This window comes from Salmo salar, chromosome ssa03 (genome assembly GCF_905237065.1).
Source record: "Salmo salar chromosome ssa03, Ssal_v3.1, whole genome shotgun sequence".
NCBI classification, from domain to species: domain Eukaryota; kingdom Metazoa; phylum Chordata; class Actinopteri; order Salmoniformes; family Salmonidae; genus Salmo; species Salmo salar.
The window spans coordinates 16,686,713-16,708,208 of NC_059444.1; the positions used below are offsets into that span (position 1 = coordinate 16,686,713).

Consider the following 21,496-nt stretch of genomic DNA (forward strand, 5'->3'; position numbering starts at 1 on the left):
TACAGTAAATGTGCTTGTGCTCATCAACAATCCTTTTCCCCTCCCAGCTTGCTGTCATAGACTACAATTAATAATCTCTCTCCTTTGGCACCTCTGAATGAGTTCCTTCCCATTGACGTCCTACATTCCTCCTGTGTCCCCTGACTCTGGCCTCCGGTCCTCTGTCTGGCAGAGAGAGAGAGAGACAGCGACCAGAGGAAGTCTGGGTGTTTGCTACCATGTCTGTGCTGGATGTGCTAGGGCCTGGATGAACTGCCGGGATGTGGCTTGGAGAGAGGTCTGGGACTGGGAATCGGGGTAGGGGGGATAGATGGCTGGGGATGTGGCTTGGAGAGAGGTCTGGGACTGAGGATGAGGGTGGGGGGATAGAGGGCTGGTGATGGGGCTTGGAGAGAGGGCTGGGACTGAGGATGAGGGGTGGGGGTGGGGGGGATAGAGGGCTGGGGAGGGGGCTTGGAGAGAGGGCTGGGACTGAGGATGAGGGTGGGGGTGGGGTGGGGGGGATAGAGGACTGGGGAGGGGGCATGGAGAGAGGTCTGGGACTGAGATGGGGATGGGGTGGGGGGGATAGAGGGCTAGTGAGGGGACTTGGAGAGAGGGCTGGGACTGAGGATGAGGGTGGGGGGGATAGAGGGCTGGTGAGGGGGCTTGGAGAGAGGGCTGGGGATGGGGCAGTGGATGGTTGTCTGATATCACAGGTTAGAGAGGCAAAGACTGAAGAAGAAACTTGTAAATAAACATTTATTACAATAAAGTGAAACGTTTGAGTCACATCAAATTTTGTAAGACATAAAAATAAATACTCTGACTGATTTATGGTTGTTAGGGCATCATAATCATCTGTAATGTCATTATGAATATATTGCTACGTCACAATACTAATGATCTTTATCAACATTGTCCTCTTGTCACGATGGTAAATGCAATTCTATGAGAATAAAATAATGAACTTATTGTCAAATAATAGTTCTGCAGCAGGGGTGAAGTCAGGCGCAGGAGACTCAGGTACATGAAACACGTAGTTAGTTTAATGAAGAAAAAACAAGTCCAAAATATCAAGCCGACTAGGCAAGGGAAAAATATTCCAACAAAGGAAGACTAACACAGTCTTGGGAATATAACGGGATGCAGCCCAGCAACCCTAATGCCAAACCGCTAAAATATAAATGGACCAGAAAGAAACGTCCGGTGAACAGGTCAGGGTTCCAGCAGGTCTGGGACAGGTAGCACGTCCAGTGAACAGGTCAGGGTTCCATAGCCGCAGGCAGAACAGTTGGAACTGGAGCAGCAGCACGGCCAGGTGGACTGGGGACAGCAAGGAGTCATCAATCAGGTAGTCCTGAGTCATGGTCCTAGGGCTCAGGTCCTCCGAGAGAGAGAAAGAAAGAGAGAAAGAGAGAATTAGAGAGAGCATATTTAAATTCACACAGGACACCGGAAAAGACAAGAGAAATACTCCAGATGTGACAGACTGACACTAGCCCCCCGACACATAAACTACTGCAGCATAAATACTGGAGGCTGAGACAGGAGGGGTCAGGAGAAACTGTGGCCCCATCCGATGAAACCCCCAGACAGGGCCAAACAGGTAGGATATAACCCCACCCACTTTGCCAAAGCACAGCCCCCACACCACTGGAGGGAAATCTCCAACCACCAACTTACCATCCCGAGACAAGGCCGAGTATAGCCCACAAAGATCTCCGCCACGGCACAACCCAAGGGGGGCGCCAACCCAGACAGGAAGACCACGTCAGTGACTCAACCCACTCAAGTGATAATGATGTTATTACAGGTGATGCTGGCTGTTCTATACTCTGATGATGTTATTACAGGTAGTGCTGACTGTTCTACATTCTGAGTATGTTCTTACAGGTGGTGCTGGCTGTTCTATATTATGATTATGTTATTACAGGTAGTGGTGCTGGCTGTTCAGCATTGCCGTGACCGGGGGTCCTGCACCGTGACGTCAAGGTTGAAAACCTGCTGGTGCAGACAACCTGCTGGTCAAGCTCATCGACTTCAACTGTGGAGACCTGCTCAGAGAATCGTCCTATAGAGACTACTCAGGTAGGAGACAAGGGAATCGCTGGTCAGGGTTATGTTCAGTAGGCACGGAATGCAAGAAAACGCTCTGAAACTGAGTGAAATAGGTAGGTGCTATCTGAACTCGTCCAATAAGAAACACTTTTGTTAGTGTGCCCTAATGAACATGACCCAGTTGTAAAGATCTGGAAAATGTCTCAGAAAACACGATATTAGTAATTTACAGTAATCTCTCTGTAATGTTTCCTCCCTTATTCCTTCCCTCAGGTACAGAAGAGTACTGTCCTCCAGAGTGGGTGCTGAGTGGTGTGTACCAGGGTCTCCACCATCTGGTTACTGGGGGTACTGCTCTACGGCCTGGTGTGTGGCCGCCTGCCCTTCAACAAGGAGGCTGACATCATCGCTGGGCGCCTGTGCTTCAAAAAGGGCCTGACTAAAGGTGAGGGGGGTGCACAGAAAGAGAGAGAAGTTTCTGTTGCTATGTATGGTGGTAATGGATACGAGTGGCTTAAAGGTGGGTACCAGTCTTTTTAGCTAAAATTCCACTCATCATTTTCCAAAGAGCTTGGACAAATGACAGGAGTGGCAAGGAGTGGAATATTAGCTAAAAAGACTGGTACTCAGACTAGATTAAAGGTGATCAAATACAAAAAAAGAAAGATTGAAGAGACCCAAAGGCCAACTCTCCATCCTATCGCTGTTTCATCATGATACAGAGTGTGAGGAGTTGATCAGCTGGTGACTGTAGCAGGATCCCACTAAGAGGCCTGTTCTGGAACAGATCCTCCTCCATGACTGGATGGCTGAGGGAGAAGTGACCCAGGGGGAGAGGTGACCCAGGGGGAGAGGTGACCCAGGGGGAGGGTGACCCAGGGGGAGGAGTGACCCAGGGGGAGGAGTGACCCAGGGGGAGGAGTGACCCAGGGGGAGAAGTGACCCAGGGGGAGGAGTGACCCAGGGGGAGGAGTGACCCAGGGGGAGGAGTGACCCAGGGGGAGAGGTGACCCAGGGGGAGAGGTGACCCAGGGGGAGAGGTGACCCAGGGGGAGAGGTGATCCAGGGGGAGAGGTGACCCAGGGGGAGAGGAGATCCAGGGGGAGAGGAGATCCAGGGGGAGAGGTGATCCAGGGGGAGAGGTGATCCAGGGGGAGGGGTGATGACAAGCTTCAGGAGAGTGGGAGACCTACCACCTGAGTCACCTGTGGTGGCTCGCAAGATACAAATATGACAACAAAGATCATGGAAGAGTTGCAAAAATAACCAGCATCTGAATAAAGAATTCCAAGAAAGAATACAAAACACATACTCTGAGTGAAATGTAGTTTTTGCAGTCATCTTTGAAATATAAGATATTTTAAAATGTCAGAAAAAGAAAAAAAGCTCATTAGGTGGATGTTTGTTTATTATGTCCAGAAAATGAATATACAGTATATCAAAAGGAATATCCCAATAAGGCATTTGGTCATTTGATCAGAAGGTTTAAAGTAACACATATTATTTCCTCAATACATCTACAAATGGATTTGTCAAGAGATTATATTTTTCTATACTTGTTGTAAATACGTTATAAAAGAAGATGCCCTCTGAGATGTGTCCAGGAACATGTGATGACATCACTACATTCAAAAGGACTTGTTCCTAGCTTGGTCCCAGATCTGTTAGTGCTGCATATTAATGCCCATTGGAGTTGGCTAAATAGGACAAATAGATCTGGGACACAGGAGGTTGGTGGCACCTTAATTGGGGAGGACAGGCTCGTGGTAGTGGCAGAGTCAGTGGAATGGTATCAAATACATCAAACACATGGTTTGATGCCATTCTATTTGATCCGTTCCAGCCATTATTATGAGTCGTCCTCCCATCAGCAGCCTCCACTGACCTGGGACCAGGTTAACTAGTTCAAGCATAATCACACACAAACTGCTCTGCATTAGAGGGAATGAAATCTGACCGTATGGTGCCATCTACCCACCATGATAGCACAAAATCTATCTCTGAAAATGGCATATTATTACATGTCATCCTTATGACATGAAGATGATTTAAATCTTACGATATAAGTATCTCATCTTCTTTCACAACAAAAGCACAAAATGTTTGACAAACATTGGATTCTGATCAAATATCATAAAGCATTTTAGGACTGAGAAGGGGCCATTTGAAACAGGTCGTCTGGTGTCTGCGAGGAAACCAGTTCTGGGCCCGTAATTATATAGCGTTTCAGAGTAGGAGTGCTGATCTAGGATCAGATCAACCATGTACATGTATTCTTATTCATTATTATATAAAAAGCTAAACTGATCCTAGATCAGCACTTCTACTCTGAGATGCTTTATGAGTACAGGCCCAGGGGGTTATAGTGCCAGCACATCCCCTAAGAGAGTGGTCTCAGTGGCAGTCAGTCAGGTCCAGTGCAGCTCTACACAGTTTTCCTGGCTGTCAGCACTCTCACGATGGAACCCACTCCTCCAGCAGAGAGAGCCTAGAACCCCACACAGTATGAACACAGTGAATGCAAATAACAACAATATAACAGGAATATTGAAATAACAGTTAATAAAGCAATCTAACAGTAAAGAGTACTTCAGTGAGCACTTCTTAATAAAAATGTATGCAAAGGCTTCATCAGTGTGTGCATTTCACACACCCCTACTACCTTGTAAGTGCTTCCAGCCATACAAGGTTAAGTCTTACCTTTTCGTGCCACTGCAGCAGGGTAGCACTGCTGTTTTCAGAAGGATTCTCAAAGCCCTTGTAGATGTACTTCATTAGCAGGTCAACTCCGTTCTTATCCAGAGACTGTACAGCCTTCTCAATGTCACTGCTCTTGAAGGCACTCAGTACTTTAAGCATCAGGGCTTCAGCACGATCCTAATCACACACACACGCACAGTGAAGGAAGTACACGCTTTTACATGCCTCAAGCTCAAAGTGTATTTTGAGGAACAAGCTAGTTTTGTTTCACATGGGACTGTTAATGCTCGACATGGTTCTATTGTGTTGTAATGAAGGCTGACCTTAACATTTTGGTTTTTGGTGTTGATGGGGGGATTCTTCAGTACAGCCTGCAAAGCTTCCATCAGGTTCCCTGTGCATCAGTGTTAAGGAAAAGACAGACAGACAAACTATACAAAAGTTTTATACTAATGAGAGAGCGCCACAGTAATTCTTGATTCACCTCTCTTCAAAAATGTTTTAGAATCTCAATGACTGACTGAATGATTGACTGGTGGAATTCACTTCCTACCCTCCTTCAACTTGTCTGAACCTGCTTTGAAACAAATGAATGTCTTCAGGTCATAAACACAATATTAGGCCTACTACTACCACCATCACCAAACCTTTACTGAATAAAACACTAAATCTGACTGCAGAACGTATTCTCGTTACATGAAAAAGGAAGATCGTTGGATCAATGACATGAGAGCACCACGCCCTGACTTGGTGACAGGCGCACAAGCATCGACTTTATCTGCAACATAGTAGCATCATGACTTGTCAGATAGTCTGAATTGCAACATAGCAAAACTGTGTCGGCTTCACGTCACTCCATTAAATGTAACAGTGCACTTAGTAAATCAAATCAGTGTAAAAGGATATTGTCTGATCAGCGAATCCACTTCTGCTTCATCTGGACCGACCTGACTCTCTCCATTATCCTCATCGTCCACAAATTTGTTCTCGTCGTACTCGTCAACGTCCACCTTCCTGAATTGGTTCGAATCATTATTCTTCGACATTTTGAAGAGATATTTTGTTGTTTAAAGAAGAATTAGGAAGAATACTGCAAGATGTCTGTGCTGCTTTACAATTTAAACATTTCTGCTTTCATTTCCTGTCTCGAGCTGACAGCTTCACTTCCGTACAGAGGGCGCTCTCTAGTGGTTGTGCTAGGCATATACCGTCTATGGTGATATGTCTAGATGGGCCAGTACTCATACATAACAGTAGATGGTGGTATAGGTTGAGCAAAAGCTAACTCTCTCCACAACCAAAGAAGGTAAACTGTGGCAAAGCTTTGAGAGGATCTCAATTCGAATCCCTTGACTGAGTTTTGAGAAGGAAGCAAGGTGAGAAGACGCGAGCAATCAAGGAAAACAATTGAGATTCTCCAGTTGTCAATGAAACTCAGACTCTATGTGTGTTTGGGTTTTACTATCCTTGAGGGGACCAGAAGTGCTCACAAAGATAATAAAACAAGGAAAATTCGGACAAGTCGGGACATTTCGCTAGTACCCACAAGGAAAATGCTATTTTAGGCTCAGGTGTTAGGTTTACAATTAGTGTTAGGGTTACGGGTCAGGAGTTAGGTTTAGGGAAAGGGGTTAAGGTTAGGTTTAGGGAAAATAGGATTTTGAATGGGAATCAATTGTTTGGTCCCCACAAGGATAGTAAAACAAACGTGTGCATGGAAACACATGTCCTCAAAGATGGACGGCAGGTGGGAGGAGGGGAGATCAGGTGGGACTATTCGAGCCAATGAGAGGGCAGATACGTATGCGAACAACAGGAAGACGAAGTAGTTTTTCTCAAAGTTGCCTGAATGCAACGTGCATCCACTTAAATCAGTACATTTGTAACATCCTAAACATTACGAAACGTCTATTCCATCGAATAAATCTGACGTAATTCGACACTCTCATTGACCTCCATACAAAAAATCCCCACTTCGCCTGTTTATTTTACACGGAAAGATTTTGGGAGGAATATATACTCCCGCTCCGCCTCTTCCTCTACTTAGTCAGCTAGGTTAACACATGACATGAGTCAACTGCACACTCCCGCTCCAGTTTATTCCTGTTTATGAATTGAATACATAGTGAGGGATACAGTAGTTGGTGATTCACCTAGACAGGTTTTGCTCGCGGTTTGAGCAATAAATACATGTATCAACTTTCAGAGTGAATGCGTTTGTTTTTGTTTTGTGCATATGAATTGAATATTGACAAATCCATCAGTAAAAATATTGCGCCTATTTATTGCAACACTTGCTGTTAATAGATCGCAAATTAAGCAGCATACAACTGCATGCAATTTCTACATGATGAGTGTGCGAGTCTTTGACGTCAGTGCTAGTGGAAGCAAAGGAGAATACTGTAAGTAATAATTCAATGTCTAGACAGCTGGTTCACTACAGAAGAGAAGTGGAACAGAGCTGAATCATTGTTCTTGAAATCTATTTTACCAAGAGCTGTATGTGTGGATTCCTTCCACTTGCATACATCGCATGTACTGTATACAATCACAGAAATATATAACCTCAATGTTCAAATGCATATTCAAAGAAACATACACATTCACAGAAAAATGCATCTATATTTCTTAACAATATTAGTGCATCAAGAATGACAATTCAATTTATGTGGACTTTTTCTGTCAAAGATTTATTGCCAATGAAATTAGTTAATACATAAACACTAATTTAGAAAGCAAATAGCAGTTACATTTTTTTATGTAAAAAAAGATCTCCCATTTTCTAAACACATAAATTCACACACATATTGTCCAGTCCTTGTGATGCCCAATTCTTTATCATTAATTTATACTTGGAAACAACCTGGTCTACCTGTACAACAGGAGCCCATTACTTTAATTTATATGAACCATTATCTATACATTACAGGTTTACAAAGATACATTTCAAACACATTGAAACTGTTCATGAATCATTGCAACTCCTGGCCCACTTCCTGAATACGTCTCAGCAGGCCAGTAAACTATTTATCATCTATTATACAGTGCATTCGGAAAGTATTCAGACCCCTTCCCTTTTTTCACATTTTGTTATGTTACAGCCTTATTCTAAAATGGATTAAATGTTTTTTACCCCTCAATCTACACACAATACCCCATAATGACAAAGTGAAAAAAGGTTTTGAATGTTTTGAAAATGTATAAAAAATGGAAAACAGAAATATCTTATTTACATAAGTATTCAGACCCGTTGCTATGAGACTCGAAATAGAGTCTTATAGCAAACTGAGTCTCATATATACCGTATACCGTATTAAATACAATTTCTTTACGTTTTAGCCTTATTCTAAAATGGATGAAATCATTTTTTCCCCTCATCAATCTACACACAATACCCTATAATGACAAAGCTAAAACAGTTTGCAAATGTATAAAAAATATACAACTTAAATATCACATTTACATAAGTATTCAGACCCTTTACTCAGTACTTTGTTGAAGCACCTTTGGCAGCGATTACAGCCTTGAGTCTTCTTGGGTATGATGCTACAAGCTTGGCACATCTGTATTTGGGGAGTCTCTCCTATTGTTCTCTGCAGATCCTCTCAAGCTCTGTCTGTTGGATGGGGTGCGTCGGTGCACAGCTATTTTCAGGTCTCTCCAGAGATGTTCGATCGGTTTAAGTCCGGACTCTGGCTGGGCCACTAAAGGACATTCAGAGACTTGTCCCGAAGGCAGTCCTGCGTTGTCTTGGCTGTGTGCTTAGGATCGTTGTCCTGTTGGAAGGTGAACCTTCATCCCAGTTTAAGGTCCTGAGCGCTCTGGAGTGGGTTTTCATCAAGGATATCTCTGTACTTTGCTCTGTTCATCTTTCCTGCAATCCAGACTAGTCTCCCACCGTGCCACCACCGTGCTTCACCATAGGGATGGTGCCAGATTTCCTACAGACGTGACGCTTTGCATTCAGGAAAAATACTTCAATCTTGGTTTCATCAGACCAGAGAACCTTGTTTCTCGTGGTCTGAGACTTTTTAGGTGCCTTTTGGCAAGCAGGCTGTCATGTGCCTTTTAATGAGGAGTGGCTTCCGTCTGGCCACTCTACCATAAAGGCCTGATTGGTGGAGTGCTGCAGAGATGGTTGTCCTTCTGGAAAGTTCTCCTATCTCCACAGAGGAACTCTGGAGCTCTGTCAGAGTGACCATTGGGTTCTTGGTCACCTCCCTGGCCAAGGCCCTTCTCCCCGGATTGCTCAGTTTGGCCGGGCGGACAGCTCTAGGAAGAATCTTGGTGGTTCCAAACTTCTTCCATTTAAGAATGATGGAGGACACTGTGTTCCTGGGGACCTTCAATGCTGCGGAAATCTTTTGGTACTCTTCCCCAGATCTGTGCCTGGACACAATCCTGTCCAGAGCTCTACAGACAATTCCTTCAATCTCATGACTTGGTTTTTGCTCTGACATGCACTGTCAACTGTGGAACCTTATAGACAGGTGTGTGCCTTTCCAAATCATGTCCAATCAATTGAATTTACCACAAGTGGACTCCAATCAAGTTGTAGAAACATGTCAAGGATGAGCAATGGAAACAGGATGCACCTGAGCTTAATTTAGAGTATCATAGCAAATAAGGTATCTGTTTTTTTATTTTATTAAATATGCAAAAAAAATGTAAAAACCTGTTTTCACTTTGTCATTATGTGGTATTGTGTGTAGATTGATGAGGATAATAAAACAAATAATTTTAGAATAAGGCTGTAACGTAACAACATTCGGAAAATGTCAAGGGGTCTGAATACTTTCTGAATGCACTGTAAATAAGGGGTTAACCCTTCTACGGGTATGGGTTCACTTAGTTGAATGATACGGCTAGTGGCAGAGTAGCTACAGTGACTTGCGAAAGTATTTACCCCCCTTGGCATTTTTCCTATTTTGTTGCCAACCTGGAATTAAAATAGATTTTTGGGGGGGTTGTATCATTTGATTTACACAACATGCCTATCACTTTGAAGATGCAACATATTTTTTATTGTGAAACAAACAAGAAGTAAGACAAAAAAAACTGAAAACTTGAGCGTGCATAACTATTCACCCCCCCAAACTCAATACTTTGTAGAGCAATTTTTTTCAGCAATTACAGCTGCAAGTCTCTTGGGGTATGTCTCTATAAGTTTGGCACAGCCACTGGAATTTTTGCCCATTCTTCAAGGCAAAACTGCTCCAGCTCCTTCAAGTTGGATGGGTTCCGCTGGTGTACAGCAATTTTTAAGTTGTACCACAGATTCTCAATTGGATTGAGGTCTGTGCTTTGACAAGGCCATTCCAAGACATTTAAATGTTTCCCCTTAAACCACTCGAATGTTGCTTTAGCAGTATGCTTAGGGTCATTGTCCTGCTGGAAGGTGTACCTCCGTCCCAGTCTCAAATCTCTTGAAGACTGAAACAGGCTTCCCTCAAGAATTTCCCTGTATTTAGCGCCATCCATCATTCCTTCAATTCTGACCAGTTTCCCAGTCCCTGCCAATGAAAAACATCCCCACAGCATGATGCTGCCACCACCATGCTTCACTGTGGGGATGGTGTTCTCGGGTGATGAGAGGTGTTGGGTTTGCGCCAGACATAGCGTTTTCCTTGATGGCCAAAAGCTCATTTTTAGTCTCATCTGACCAGAGTACCTTCTTCCATATGTTTGGGGAGTCTCCCACATGCCTTTTGGCGAACACCAAACGTGTTTGCTTATTTTTTTCTTTAAGCAATGGCTTTTTTCTGGCCACTCTTCCGTAAATCCGTAAATCCCATCTCTGTGGAGTGTACGGCTTAAAGTGGTCCTATGGACAGATCATGTGACACTTAAATAAAGCCCACCTGTGTGCAATCTAACTAATTATGTGACTTCTGAAGGTAATTGGTTGCACTAGACCTTATTTAGAGGCTTCATAGCAAAGGGAGTGAATATATATGCATGCATCACTTTTCAGATTTTTTATTTTTTAGAACTTCACTTCACCAATTTGGACTATTTTGTGAATGTCCATTACATGAAATCCAAATAAAAATCAATTTAAATTACAGGTTGTAATGCAGCAAAATAGGAAAAACACCAAGGGGGATGAATACTTTTACAAGGCACTGTAAAAGCAACCCAAAGGAAGAGGTTCCTTTGTGAGACACCGTCTATAGCATAGGGCCATCCCAACATGGAATGTGTGTGTAATGAGCTTCCTGTGTGTTGCGTGCCCATTTCAACTTGCCAGCCTCAGAGAAATTCTAGGTTTGTTCAACTCCCCACATGCCTTTTCACCCTCACATCACGCCATTCAGCCAGGCCTTCCCCTGAAGGAGTGAGCTAACACTCCTCCCCAGACACCCCCTGCTTCTCTCCCACTGGGTAAAACAGGGGGAACGGAGGGGAGGAGACATTCCATCATCCCTTCCCCCACTTCTCTTCTACAGTCTGGAGGAGAGAGAAGAGGAAGGAGGAACTGAGAGCCAGGTCTCCATTGTGTAAATGCTGTGAATAGCATGCTTGCCTTGGCAGAATGCGGGTGCCAATAGAATTTCACGGATTGCCTTACAGAAGGAGTGTTTTTAGAGGCGGAGCTGTGGACTGGCAAGCCTGAGCTCCTCGTTAGTATAGTGGTCAGTATCCCCTCCTGTCACAAGGGGGCCGGGAGACCGGGTTCAAAATCCCAGACGGGAGAGTACAGGCACAGTGTGACAAAGAAAACATGCTATTTTCCCCCATCTGCTGCAACAGAGACAAGGTTGCCCTAAATCTCATCAATGTTTCCACAATAAAGCAAAAGACCAAACACCCTTCTCCCTGTATGTATGGAACAAAATACTAATAAATAGATGAAAAGGGAACAAGAGACCGGTAAAGATAGTTAGAATGGAATAAAGAAAATATCATTGGTAAGGAGTCATTCTAATTCAACTACAGATATTTCAAGTTTGGATCTGCAGCAAATACGTGAGTCAATAAAATCCGTTTTAGAAGTAAATGTTCATCCCTTGACAACGCCACGCCTCGACTGACCCCTGCCAGAGATACATTGCATCACTAGGCAGGCCTTCACACAAACATGTATTCCCAGGCATGATCTCTCCTCTCTCCTCTGCCTGCTGCATGAAGGGAACACTCGAGTTTGTGAGAGTGTGAGAGAGTGAGCGACCCGTTTAAAGATTAACCACACCACCCCAGATGCTAGGCCAGGAATATACAGAACAAGGTGTGCTGCATCCTGTCTCCTAAACAATAGTCATACAGAGCTCAAAAGAAGAGGCTGCATAGTTGCTTTAAGTCACCCTGGTCTCAGATCAGTTTGTGCTGTCTTTCAAACTCCCATGGCCATTGTCGTGAGTTGGCAATAAACCACAAACAGGTCTGAAACCAGGCTAGCTTGAAGTGAGGCTTATATCCCATTCAAACAGAGATAAGCCTTGCAGCTACAAGGATAGGTTGGTTACCATTCTTATCTGTTCTTAGAGCTGTAACGTTTTGTTCTATCAAAAAAGTTAACCTCCAGGTCTTGTCATGGATATAGAAAGGTGTCTCTGGTGGAGTTATATGGGGAGCTTAGCTGAGCTGACGTTCCGTTTCAAGAACTTCTTGTTTTCAATCTCATTGAGTGAGATGGAGACGGAGCAGCGTGACGGGTTCTCCCGTCTCTGGCTGATGCTGTCCATTATCGCATCCTTGATCACCTACAGCAGACAGAGAAGAAAGAGAGGAAGAGAGAGGGAGAGAGAGAAAGAGAAAGAGAGAGAGAGAGAGAGAGAGGGAGAAAGAAAGAGAGAGAGAGAGAGAGGGAGAAAGAAAGAGAGAGAAAGAGAGAGGGAGAGAAAGAGAGAGAGAGAGAGAGAGAGGGAGAGGGGGAGGGAAAGAGATGGGAGTGAGGGGGAGAGACCAACATAAGATGATAGAGGAAACAGAACAGAGAAAATACAGTACTGAAAATACAGATCATACATCACATACTACAGGCTAATAATTAACACATGTATATCACATTCTGGCTCTCCATCACAGCAGCAGTTACACACTGTCAACAACACCAGGCTATGGTGAGATACACAGAGATTTGATGGGGAAACGGGAAAGTGACATTTTGTTCCAGAATAGTTTTTTAATTGAGGACTACGTTAATTTGCTTTAACTCGAGTGTTCCATTTGTACATGTGCATTTGCAGGGCACAACACAAAAGAAACCAAGCCAAGCATCATACAAGTTAGGCCTATAGATAAATAGGCACATATTATTTTCCAGTGCGGGCCTTATGTTCAATTTTAAATTTTTATTTTTATTATTTGAGTACTCGAGTACATGAAATAAAATAATGTGAGTACTCGAACGGTCAATGTTTTTTAAATGCCCATCACTATGTGTGTGCGCGTGCACACCTGCATGCATGTGTGTGTGCAGCTACGTACGTGTGTGTGTACGTGCATTTGCTTGTTTGTGTGTGTGTGAGATGCACCTCGATGTTGTTGAGAGTGTTGAACTCCATGAGGTCGTGGAGGCGGGTGAAGGCCTGGTTGGAGTACTGGAAGTTGAACGTGGAGTACGGACTCTCGGGGTCGTCGAAGACATCAAAGTCACCAAACTCCTTCTCTTTGTCCGTCTCTCGAGGGACTCCTGATGGATAATACAAAAAGAAGAGAGTGGTTGCTGTTATTTTAATGCACATATAATCTTTACAACTCACTCACAAAGCCTTAAAAAACAAAAACAATGACAGAGGTGATTGGCTTATGTCAGTAAATAAATTCCAGCGTCTGTGTAGAGATGACGAAACAATGGCAGATACTGAAACGGAAAGATAGAGTGGAAGTGGTAGAGGATAAAATCTCAAAGATAATATTTTGCTGAAAGTAAGTTAAGAGACAGAGTGGTGGGGAGAAGGAGTGTGGGCATCCTACATGTTTAAACAACACTGTCCTACAATAGGTTGGAATTCTGCAATAGGTAGGATTTTTTTAAAATCAGATACGTAGTAAGCCATATCCCATAGAGATGGAATGAACAACCAGTCAATACCTAAAATACCCTTTTTAAGTCATGAGATAAGTCTTTACAGTAATACTTAAGTCTTAAGTTGATAACAAGACAGTGAAGTTTAGGTCCGAGAAGCCGTTTTATCTGATGAGCAGTTACTGTGGAGGTATAGATATGTGACGTGAGAAAGTTTAATTTTAAACAACAGACTAAACATTTCTTTGAGACAACAGTTTAATTTGGTAACCAGTTTATGAAAGGTATAAGGCACCTTGAGGGTTTGTGGTATATGGCCAATATACCTTGGCTAAGGACTGTATCCAGGCACTCCGCGTTGCGAACAGCCCTTAGCCGTGGTATATTGGCCATATACCACAACCCCTCGTGCCTTATTGCTTAAATAGCCCTCCTGCCCTTTCCACGTATACTGTAGGCCTATGTCCCAATAAACAGTAGTTGTTTCCTCTTCTCATTTCCCTAGAGATAGGAAAAGATCCAAATGAAGTCACCAGTGGGATTTCACCTAGCTACCATGACAACATCCACCAATTCTGACATAAATCCCATTAATGGAATAGAGGAAGATGATGAAGCCATTGCAGTCATTAATGTAGCAATAGACAGATGGTCTTTAAGTAACAAAACCGATGTTTGTCGCAACCCTTGAGGCAAAACAGACGTGGTTGGCTCAGTATCAAAGGATTGATGGCAACATGTAAGTTATATTTCTTCTCCAAATTTTTATTATAAAACAAATACATTTGCAGAATGAGCACTTGCTGTCTCTCAAATACATTGTTACAGTTGTTGGTTAGCTAGCTAACGGATTTTTGCTATATTAGTATAGTCTTGACATGAAAGCCATAAGAATGCTAAATAGTTAATAAATAAATAGTTAACCAAATGACTACCGACCCGTAGCACTCACGTCGGTAGCCATGAAGTGCTTTGAAAGGCTGGTCATGGCTCACATCAACACCATTATCTGAGAAACCCTAGACCCACTCCAATTTGCATACCGCCCCAACAGATGATGCGATCTCTATTGCACACTGCCCTTTCTAACCTGGACAAAAGAAACACCTACGTGAGAATGCTATTCATTGACTACAGCTCAGCATTCAACACCGTAGTGCCCTCAAAGCTCATCACTAAGCTAAGGACCCTGGGACTAAACACCTCCCTCTGCAACTGAATCCTGGACTTCCTGACGGGCCGCCCCCAGGTGGTAAGGGTAGGTAACAACACATCCGCCATGCTGATCCTCAAAACGGGGGCCCTCAGGGGTGTGTGCTCAGGCCCCTCCTGTACTCCGTTCACTCATGACTGCACGGCCAGGCACGACTCCAACACCATCATCAAGTTTGCCGATTACACAACAGTGATAGGCCTGATCACCGACAACGATGAGACAGCCTTTAGGGAGGTCAGAGCCCTGGCCATGTGTTGCCAGGACAACAACCTCTCCCTCAATGTGATCAAGACAAATTAGATGATTGTGGACTACAGCAAAAGGAGGACCGAGCATGCCCCCATTCTCATCGACGGGGCTGTAGTGGAGCAGCTTGAGAGCTTCAAGTTCCTTGGTGTCCACATCACCAACAAACTATCATGGTCCAAACACACTAAGACAGTCGTGAAGAGGGCACAACAAAGCCTATTCCCCCTCAGGAGACTGAAAATATTTGGCATGGGTCCTCAGATCCTCAAAAAGTTCTAGAGCTGCACCATCGAGAGCATCCTGACTGGTTGCAACACTGCCTGGTATGGCAACTGCTCAGCCTCCGAACGCAAGGCACTACAGAGAGTAGTGCATACGGCCCAGTACATCACTGGGGCCAAGCTTCCTGCCATCCAGGACCTCTATATCAGGCGGTGTCAAAGGGTGGCCCTAAAAATTGTCAAAGACTCCAGCCACCCTAGTCATAGACTGCTCTCTCTGCTACCGCACGGCAAGTGGTACCGGAGCGCCAAGTCTAGGTCCAAAACACTTCTTAACAGCTTCTACCCCCAAGCCATAAGAATCCCGAACAGCTAATCAAAGGGCTACCCAGACCCATCTTTTACGCTGCTGCTACTGTCTGTTTATTATCTATGCATCACTTCAACTCTACCAACACGTACATATTACCTCAATTACCTCGACTAACCAGTGACCCCGCACATTGACTCTGTACCGGTACCCCCTGTATATAGCCTCACTATTGTTATTTTACTGCTGCTGTTTAATAATTTGTTACTTTTATTTTCTATTTTTTTCTATTTTTTTACTTAACACTACTTTTTCTTAAAACTGCATTGTTGGTTAAGGGCATGTAAGTAAGCATTTCACTGTAAGGTCTATACATGTTGTATTCGGCGCTGTCACGTCCTGACCCTTGTAAGAGGTCATTTTCCATAGTAGAGTGGTCAGGGCGTGACAGGTGGTTGTTTTGGTTTTCTGTTTCATTGTGGGGTTTTCTAGATTTCTATTTATATGTTTTTGTTTTCTATGCTTTGGCCAGGTATGGTTTCCAATCAGAGGCAGCTGTCTATCGTTGTCTCTGATTGGAAGCCATACTTAGGCAGCCTGTTTTTCATGTGTGGGTGTGGGTAGTTGTTTTCCGTTTTGTCTATGTACCTGACAGAACTGTTGGTGGTCGTTTTGTTGTTTTTGTTAAGTGTTTCATTAATAAAGGAAATATGAGCACTTTACACGCTGCGCCTTGGTCTCCTTTAGACGACCCACGTTACAGGCGCATGTGACAAATACAATTTGATTTGAAATGGTTACCCAGACTATCTTGCACTGACTCTATGCATACTCGCAATACTATACTGAACAAAAATATAAACGCAACATGTAAAATGTTGGTCCCATGTTTCATGAGCTAAAATAAAAGATGACAGAAATGTTTCACACACAAAAAGCATATTTCTCTCAAATTTTGTGCACAAAATTGTTTGTTTACATCCATTAGTGAGCGTTTCTCCTTTGCCAAGATAATCCATTCACCTAACAGGTGTGGCATATCAAGAAGCTGATTAAACAGCATGATCATTACATGGGTGCACCTTGTGATGGGGACAATAAAAAGCCACTCTAAAATGTGCAGTTTTGTCACACAACACCACAGCGTGCAATTGGCATGCTGCCTACAGGAATCTCTACCAGAGCTGTTGCCTGAGAATGTAATATTAATTTCTCTACCATAAGCTGCCTCCAATGTCAATTTAGAGAATTTGGCAGTGCGTCCAACCGGCCTCACAACCACAGACCAAGTGTAACCATGCCAGCCCAGGACCTCCACATCCGGCTTCTTCACCTGCGGAGACCAGCCTCCTGGACAGCTGATAAAACTGAGGAGTATTTCTGTCTGTAATAAAGAACCTTTTGTGAGGAAAACTCATTCTGATTGGCTGGACCTATGTCCCAAGTGGGTGGGCCTATGCCCTCCCAAGTCCAACCATGGCTGCGCCCCTGCCCAGTCATGTGAAATCCATAGATTAGGGAAAAATGTATTTCTTTCAATTGACCGATTTAATTATAGGAACTGTAACTCAGTAAAATCATTGAAATTGTTGTATGTTGCATTATATATACAGTTGAAGTAGGAAGTTTACATACACTTAGGTTGGAGTCATTAAAACTTGTTTTTCAACCACTCCACAAATTTCTTGTTAACAAACTACAGTTTTGGCAAGTCGGTTAGGACAATATCTTTGTGTATGACACAAGTAATTTTTACAACAATCTGCTTACGGACAGATTATTTCACTTATAATTCACTGTATCACAATTCCAGTGGGTCAGAAGTTTACATTCACTAAGTTGACTGTGCCTTTAAACAGCTTGGAAAATTCCAGAAAATTATGTAATGGCTTTAGAAGCTTCTGATAGGATAATTGACATCATTTGAGTCAATTGGAGGTGTACCTGTGGATGTATTTCAAGGCCTACCTTCAAACTCAGTGCCTCTTTCGCTTGACATCATGGGAAAATCAAAATAAATCAGCCAAGACCTCAGAAAAAAAATTGTAGACCTCCACAAGTCTGGTTCATCCTTGGGAGCAATTTCCAAACGCCTGAAGGTACCATGTTCATCTGTACAAACAATAGTACGCAAGTATAAACACCATGGGGCCACGCAGCCGTCATAGCGATCAGGAAGGAGACGCGTTCTGTCTCCTAGATTAATGTACTGTGGTGCGAAAAGTGCAAATCAATCCAAGAACAACAGCAAAGGACCTTGTGAAGTTGTTGGAGGAAACAGGTACAAAAGTATCTATATCCACAATAAAACAGGTCCTATATCGACATAACCTGAAAGGCCGCTCAGCAAGGAAGAAGCCACTGCTCCAAAACCACCATAAAAAAGCCAGACTACGGTTTGCAACTGCACATGGGGACAAAGATCATAATTTTGGGAGAAATGTCCTCTGGTCTGATGAAACAAAAATAGAACTGTTTGGCCATAATGACCATCATTATGTTTGGAGGAAAAAGGGGAGGCTTGCAAGCCGAAGAACACCATCCCAACCGTGAAGCACGGGGGTGGCAGCATCATGTTGTGGGGGTGTTTTGCTGCAGGAGGGACTGGTGCACTTCACAAAATAGATGGCATCATGAGGGAGGAAAATGATGTGGATACATTAAAGCAACATCTCAAGATATCAGTCAGGAAGTTAAAGCTTGGTCACAAATGGGTCTTCCAAATGGACAATGACCCCAAGCATACTTCCAAAGTTGTGGCAAAATGGCTTCAGGACAACAAAGTTCAGGTATTGGAGTGGCCATCACAAAGCCCTGACCTCAATCCTATAGAAAATGTGTGGGCAGAACTGAAAAAGCGTGTGCGAGCAAGAAGGCCTACAAACCTGACTCAGTTTCCACAGCTCTGTCAGGAGGAATGGGCCAAAATTCCCCCAACTTATTGTGGGAAGCTTGTGGAAGGCTACCTGAAACGTTTGACCCAAACTAAACAATTTAAAGGCAATGCTACCAAATACTAATTGAGTGTATGTAAACTTCTGACCCACTGGGAATGTGATGAAAGAAATAAAAGCTGAAATAAATCATTCTACTATTATTCTGACATTTCACATTCTTAAAATAAAGTGGTGATCCTAACTGATGTCAGCAATTGTGAAAAACTGAGTTTAAATGTATTTGGCTAAGGTGTATATAAACTTCCAACTTCAACTGTATTGATATATATTATATATATACTACCGTTCAAAAGTTTGGGGTCACTTAGAAATGTCCTTGTTTTTGAAAGAAAAGCACATGTTTTGTCCATTAAAATAACATCAAATTGATCAGAAATACAGTGTAGACATTGTTAATATTGTAAATGACTATTGTTAACTGATGTTTTTTTTAATAGAATATCTACATAGGCGTACAGAGACCCATTATCAGCAACCATCACTCCTGTGTTCCAATGGCACATTGTGTTAGCTAATCCAAGTTTATCATATTAAAAGGCTAATTGATCATTAGAAAACCCTATTGCAATTATGTTAGCACAGCTGAAAACTGTTGTCCTGATTAAAGCAATACACCTGACCTTCTTTAGACTAGTTGAGTATCTGGAGCATCAGCATTTGTGTGTTCGATTACAGGCTCAAAATGGCCAGAAACAAAGAACACACGCAGATAACACACACAATATATGATGCTGCTACTCTGTTCTTTATTTTACTCTTATTTTTATTTATCCTGATGTCTAGTCACTTTACCCTGCCTTTATGTACATATCTACCTCAAATACCTCATGCCACTGCACATTGATCTGGTACTCCCTGTATATAGCTTCATTCTTGTGTATTTTATTCTGTGCGTTACTATTTTTCTATTTATAATTATTTTTTAACTCTGCATTGTTGGGAATGACTCGTAAGCAAGCATTTCACGTTAAAGTCTACACCCGTTGTATTGAGCGCATGTGACAAATAAAATTTGTTTTGAGTCAAACACCTCAAAATAAGACATGGTATCAATAACAAGAGACAACTAGCTGAAACGAGCCGCCTACGATTTCCCGAATGGCAGCTTTTTGTCATTGTTGCTAGCTATCTGACCGCCTAGAATAACAACAACACACGGCCTTCGGCATTGTTTTCAGGCAACCCGTCTACAGATCATAGCTAGGACCTTCAATTTTTCCCAGCCATCTAAGCTCACCAAGAAAAACTCTGGGCCAAAGTTATAGCCTGTAACACATTATAACACATTCTAGTTTATGGGCTTTAAACCAAGGCCTAGGGTGCGTCCAAAATGGACCCCATTTTCCTGTATGGTGCGCTACCTTTGGCCAAGGGCCGCATAGGGCTCTGGTCAAAAGTAGTGCACTAATAGGATGCCATTTCAGATGCAGCCTAGTTGTTTTCCCTGATCCTACAGTTTCACCAGTCCTCACCGGGAGCTTTGAATTCCCTGAAGTTGATGTTGGCCAGTACAAAATGGATGACGGTGGGGCAGCACTTGTCTTCCTTGCGGGGTTTGAAGACATAACACTCCTTGAGGCCCTCACGGTCAAACACTTTGGGGTCGATCTTTGGGAAGGGAAGCTTGTTCATGCGAGCCCATTTCTCAGCTAGCAGGAGCTCCTTGACACACACACAGAACAGTAGATTGAAGAACAGACAGAAAACAGTCAATAAACGGACACACACACACACACACACACACACACACACTTTCGTAAAAAATGTTATGTCATATAAATGTATTACATTCTCAAATGTCTTTGTAAAACAGACTAAATCTTGGTCCAAATATATTGTTGGGCAGAGAGCTAAAATGAGCTTGTATATCCAATCCATTTTGTATCACGTTGTATAACATGAGTCAAATGAAAGAGTCTGTTTCACATGTTAATGGTTGCCGTTCATACAAGGACTTATACATAGTTAGACATGACCACCTCGTCGACCTGATAGCTAGTGAGGTGAGACAGACAGCAACAGTGCTTATTCACAACCATTCTATTGTCAGAGGAGGCTGGTTTGATGTTGATGATGTGTTTCCTTGCAAACCAAATAAGACAGATATTGTTGTGGGGGGAGGCCCGGAGGGAGGTGATCATTTTGGAAATGCGTTGGTCTTTTGACTCCTACATGGAGCAGGTCTTTGCTGACAAGCTGCTGAAATACCAGCACCTCGTGTCACGCCTGAACAGCCTTGGTTATCAGTGCAAACTTGTAGTGTGGATATTTGGGAGTCTCAGCCATGTACAGTGCATTTGGAAAGTATTCAGACCCCTTCACTTTTTCCACATTTTGTTACGTTAGAGCCTTATTGTAAAATTGATTCAATTATTATTTTCCTCACTAATCTACACACATTACCCCATAATGACAAAGAAAAAACTGTTTTTTAGGAATTTAGGCTAATGCATAAAAAAAACTGAAATATCACATCTACATAAGTATTCAGACCCTTTACTCAGTACGTTGTTGAAGCACCTTTGGCAGCGATTACAGCCTCACACCTGTATTTGGAGAGTTTCTCCAATTCTTCTCTGCAGGTCCTCTCAAGCTCTGTCAGGTTGAATGGGTAGCATCTCTGCACAGCTATTGTAAGGTCTCTCCAGAGATGTTAGATTTGGTTCAAGTCCGGGCTCTGGCTGGGCCACTCAAGGACAGTCAGAGACTTGACCCGAAACCACTCCTGCGTTGTCTTGGCTGTGTGCTTAGGGTCGTTTTCCTGTTGAAAGGTGAACCTTCACCCCAGTCTGAGGTCCTGAGTGCTCTAAAACAGGTTTTCATCAAGGATCT

At 43.1% G+C, this 21,496-nt stretch overlaps 3 protein-coding genes across 6 annotated transcripts in view; all 3 read right to left on the reverse strand.

Annotated features, from left to right (window-relative positions):
• Positions 1–575: 575 nt before the first annotated feature.
• LOC123741830 (basic proline-rich protein-like) lies at positions 576–3,953 on the reverse strand. The gene is made up of 3 exons (XM_045716020.1): positions 3,926–3,953; positions 2,761–3,245; positions 576–686 (listed from the first exon to the last, which is right to left on the reverse strand). The coding sequence occupies exons 1-3, from the start codon at positions 3,951–3,953 to the stop codon at positions 576–578; spliced, it is 624 nt and encodes a 207-aa protein (XP_045571976.1).
• Positions 3,431–5,941, reverse strand: LOC106599093 (actin-related protein 2/3 complex subunit 5). The gene is made up of 4 exons (XM_014190156.2): positions 5,647–5,941; positions 5,064–5,136; positions 4,741–4,917; positions 3,431–4,528 (listed from the first exon to the last, which is right to left on the reverse strand). The coding sequence occupies exons 1-4, from the start codon at positions 5,784–5,786 to the stop codon at positions 4,466–4,468; spliced, it is 453 nt and encodes a 150-aa protein (XP_014045631.1). The 5' UTR covers positions 5,787–5,941; the 3' UTR covers positions 3,431–4,465.
• Positions 5,942–10,621: 4,680 nt separating this feature from the next.
• LOC106599096 (cytosolic phospholipase A2) overlaps positions 10,622–21,496 on the reverse strand; it is a 28,751-nt gene continuing 17,876 nt past the window's right edge. For all 4 annotated transcript variants that reach the window (XM_014190159.2, XM_045714562.1, XM_014190160.2 and 1 more), the window contains exons 16-18: positions 20,137–20,326; positions 13,218–13,375; positions 10,622–12,443 (exon numbers count right to left, since the gene is read on the reverse strand). In XM_014190159.2, the coding sequence (XP_014045634.1) occupies positions 12,303–12,443; positions 13,218–13,375; positions 20,137–20,326 (489 nt within the window). In that variant the 3' untranslated portion in view covers positions 10,622–12,302. The remainder of the gene's footprint in view (positions 12,444–13,217; positions 13,376–20,136; positions 20,327–21,496) is intronic.

Coding starts and splice junctions, on each gene's coding strand:
- LOC123741830 (XM_045716020.1), bottom strand. CDS start 3,953: ATGCTTGAACTAGTTAACCTGGTCCCAG. Junction 3,246..3,925: donor ACTAGTTAACCTGGTCCCAG/GTCAGTGGAGGC, acceptor GAGCCACCACAG/GTGACTCAGGTGGTAGGTCT. Junction 687..2,760: donor TGATCAACTCCTCACACTCT/GTATCATGATGA, acceptor CTGTGATATCAG/ACAACCATCCACTGCCCCAT.
- LOC106599093 (XM_014190156.2), bottom strand. CDS start 5,786: ATGTCGAAGAATAATGATTCGAACCAATTCAGGAAGGTGGACGTTGAC. Junction 4,918..5,063: donor CCAAAAACCAAAATGTTAAG/GTCAGCCTTCAT, acceptor GTGTGTGATTAG/GATCGTGCTGAAGCCCTGAT. Junction 4,529..4,740: donor TGCTGCAGTGGCACGAAAAG/GTAAGACTTAAC, acceptor GTGGGGTTCTAG/GCTCTCTCTGCTGGAGGAGT.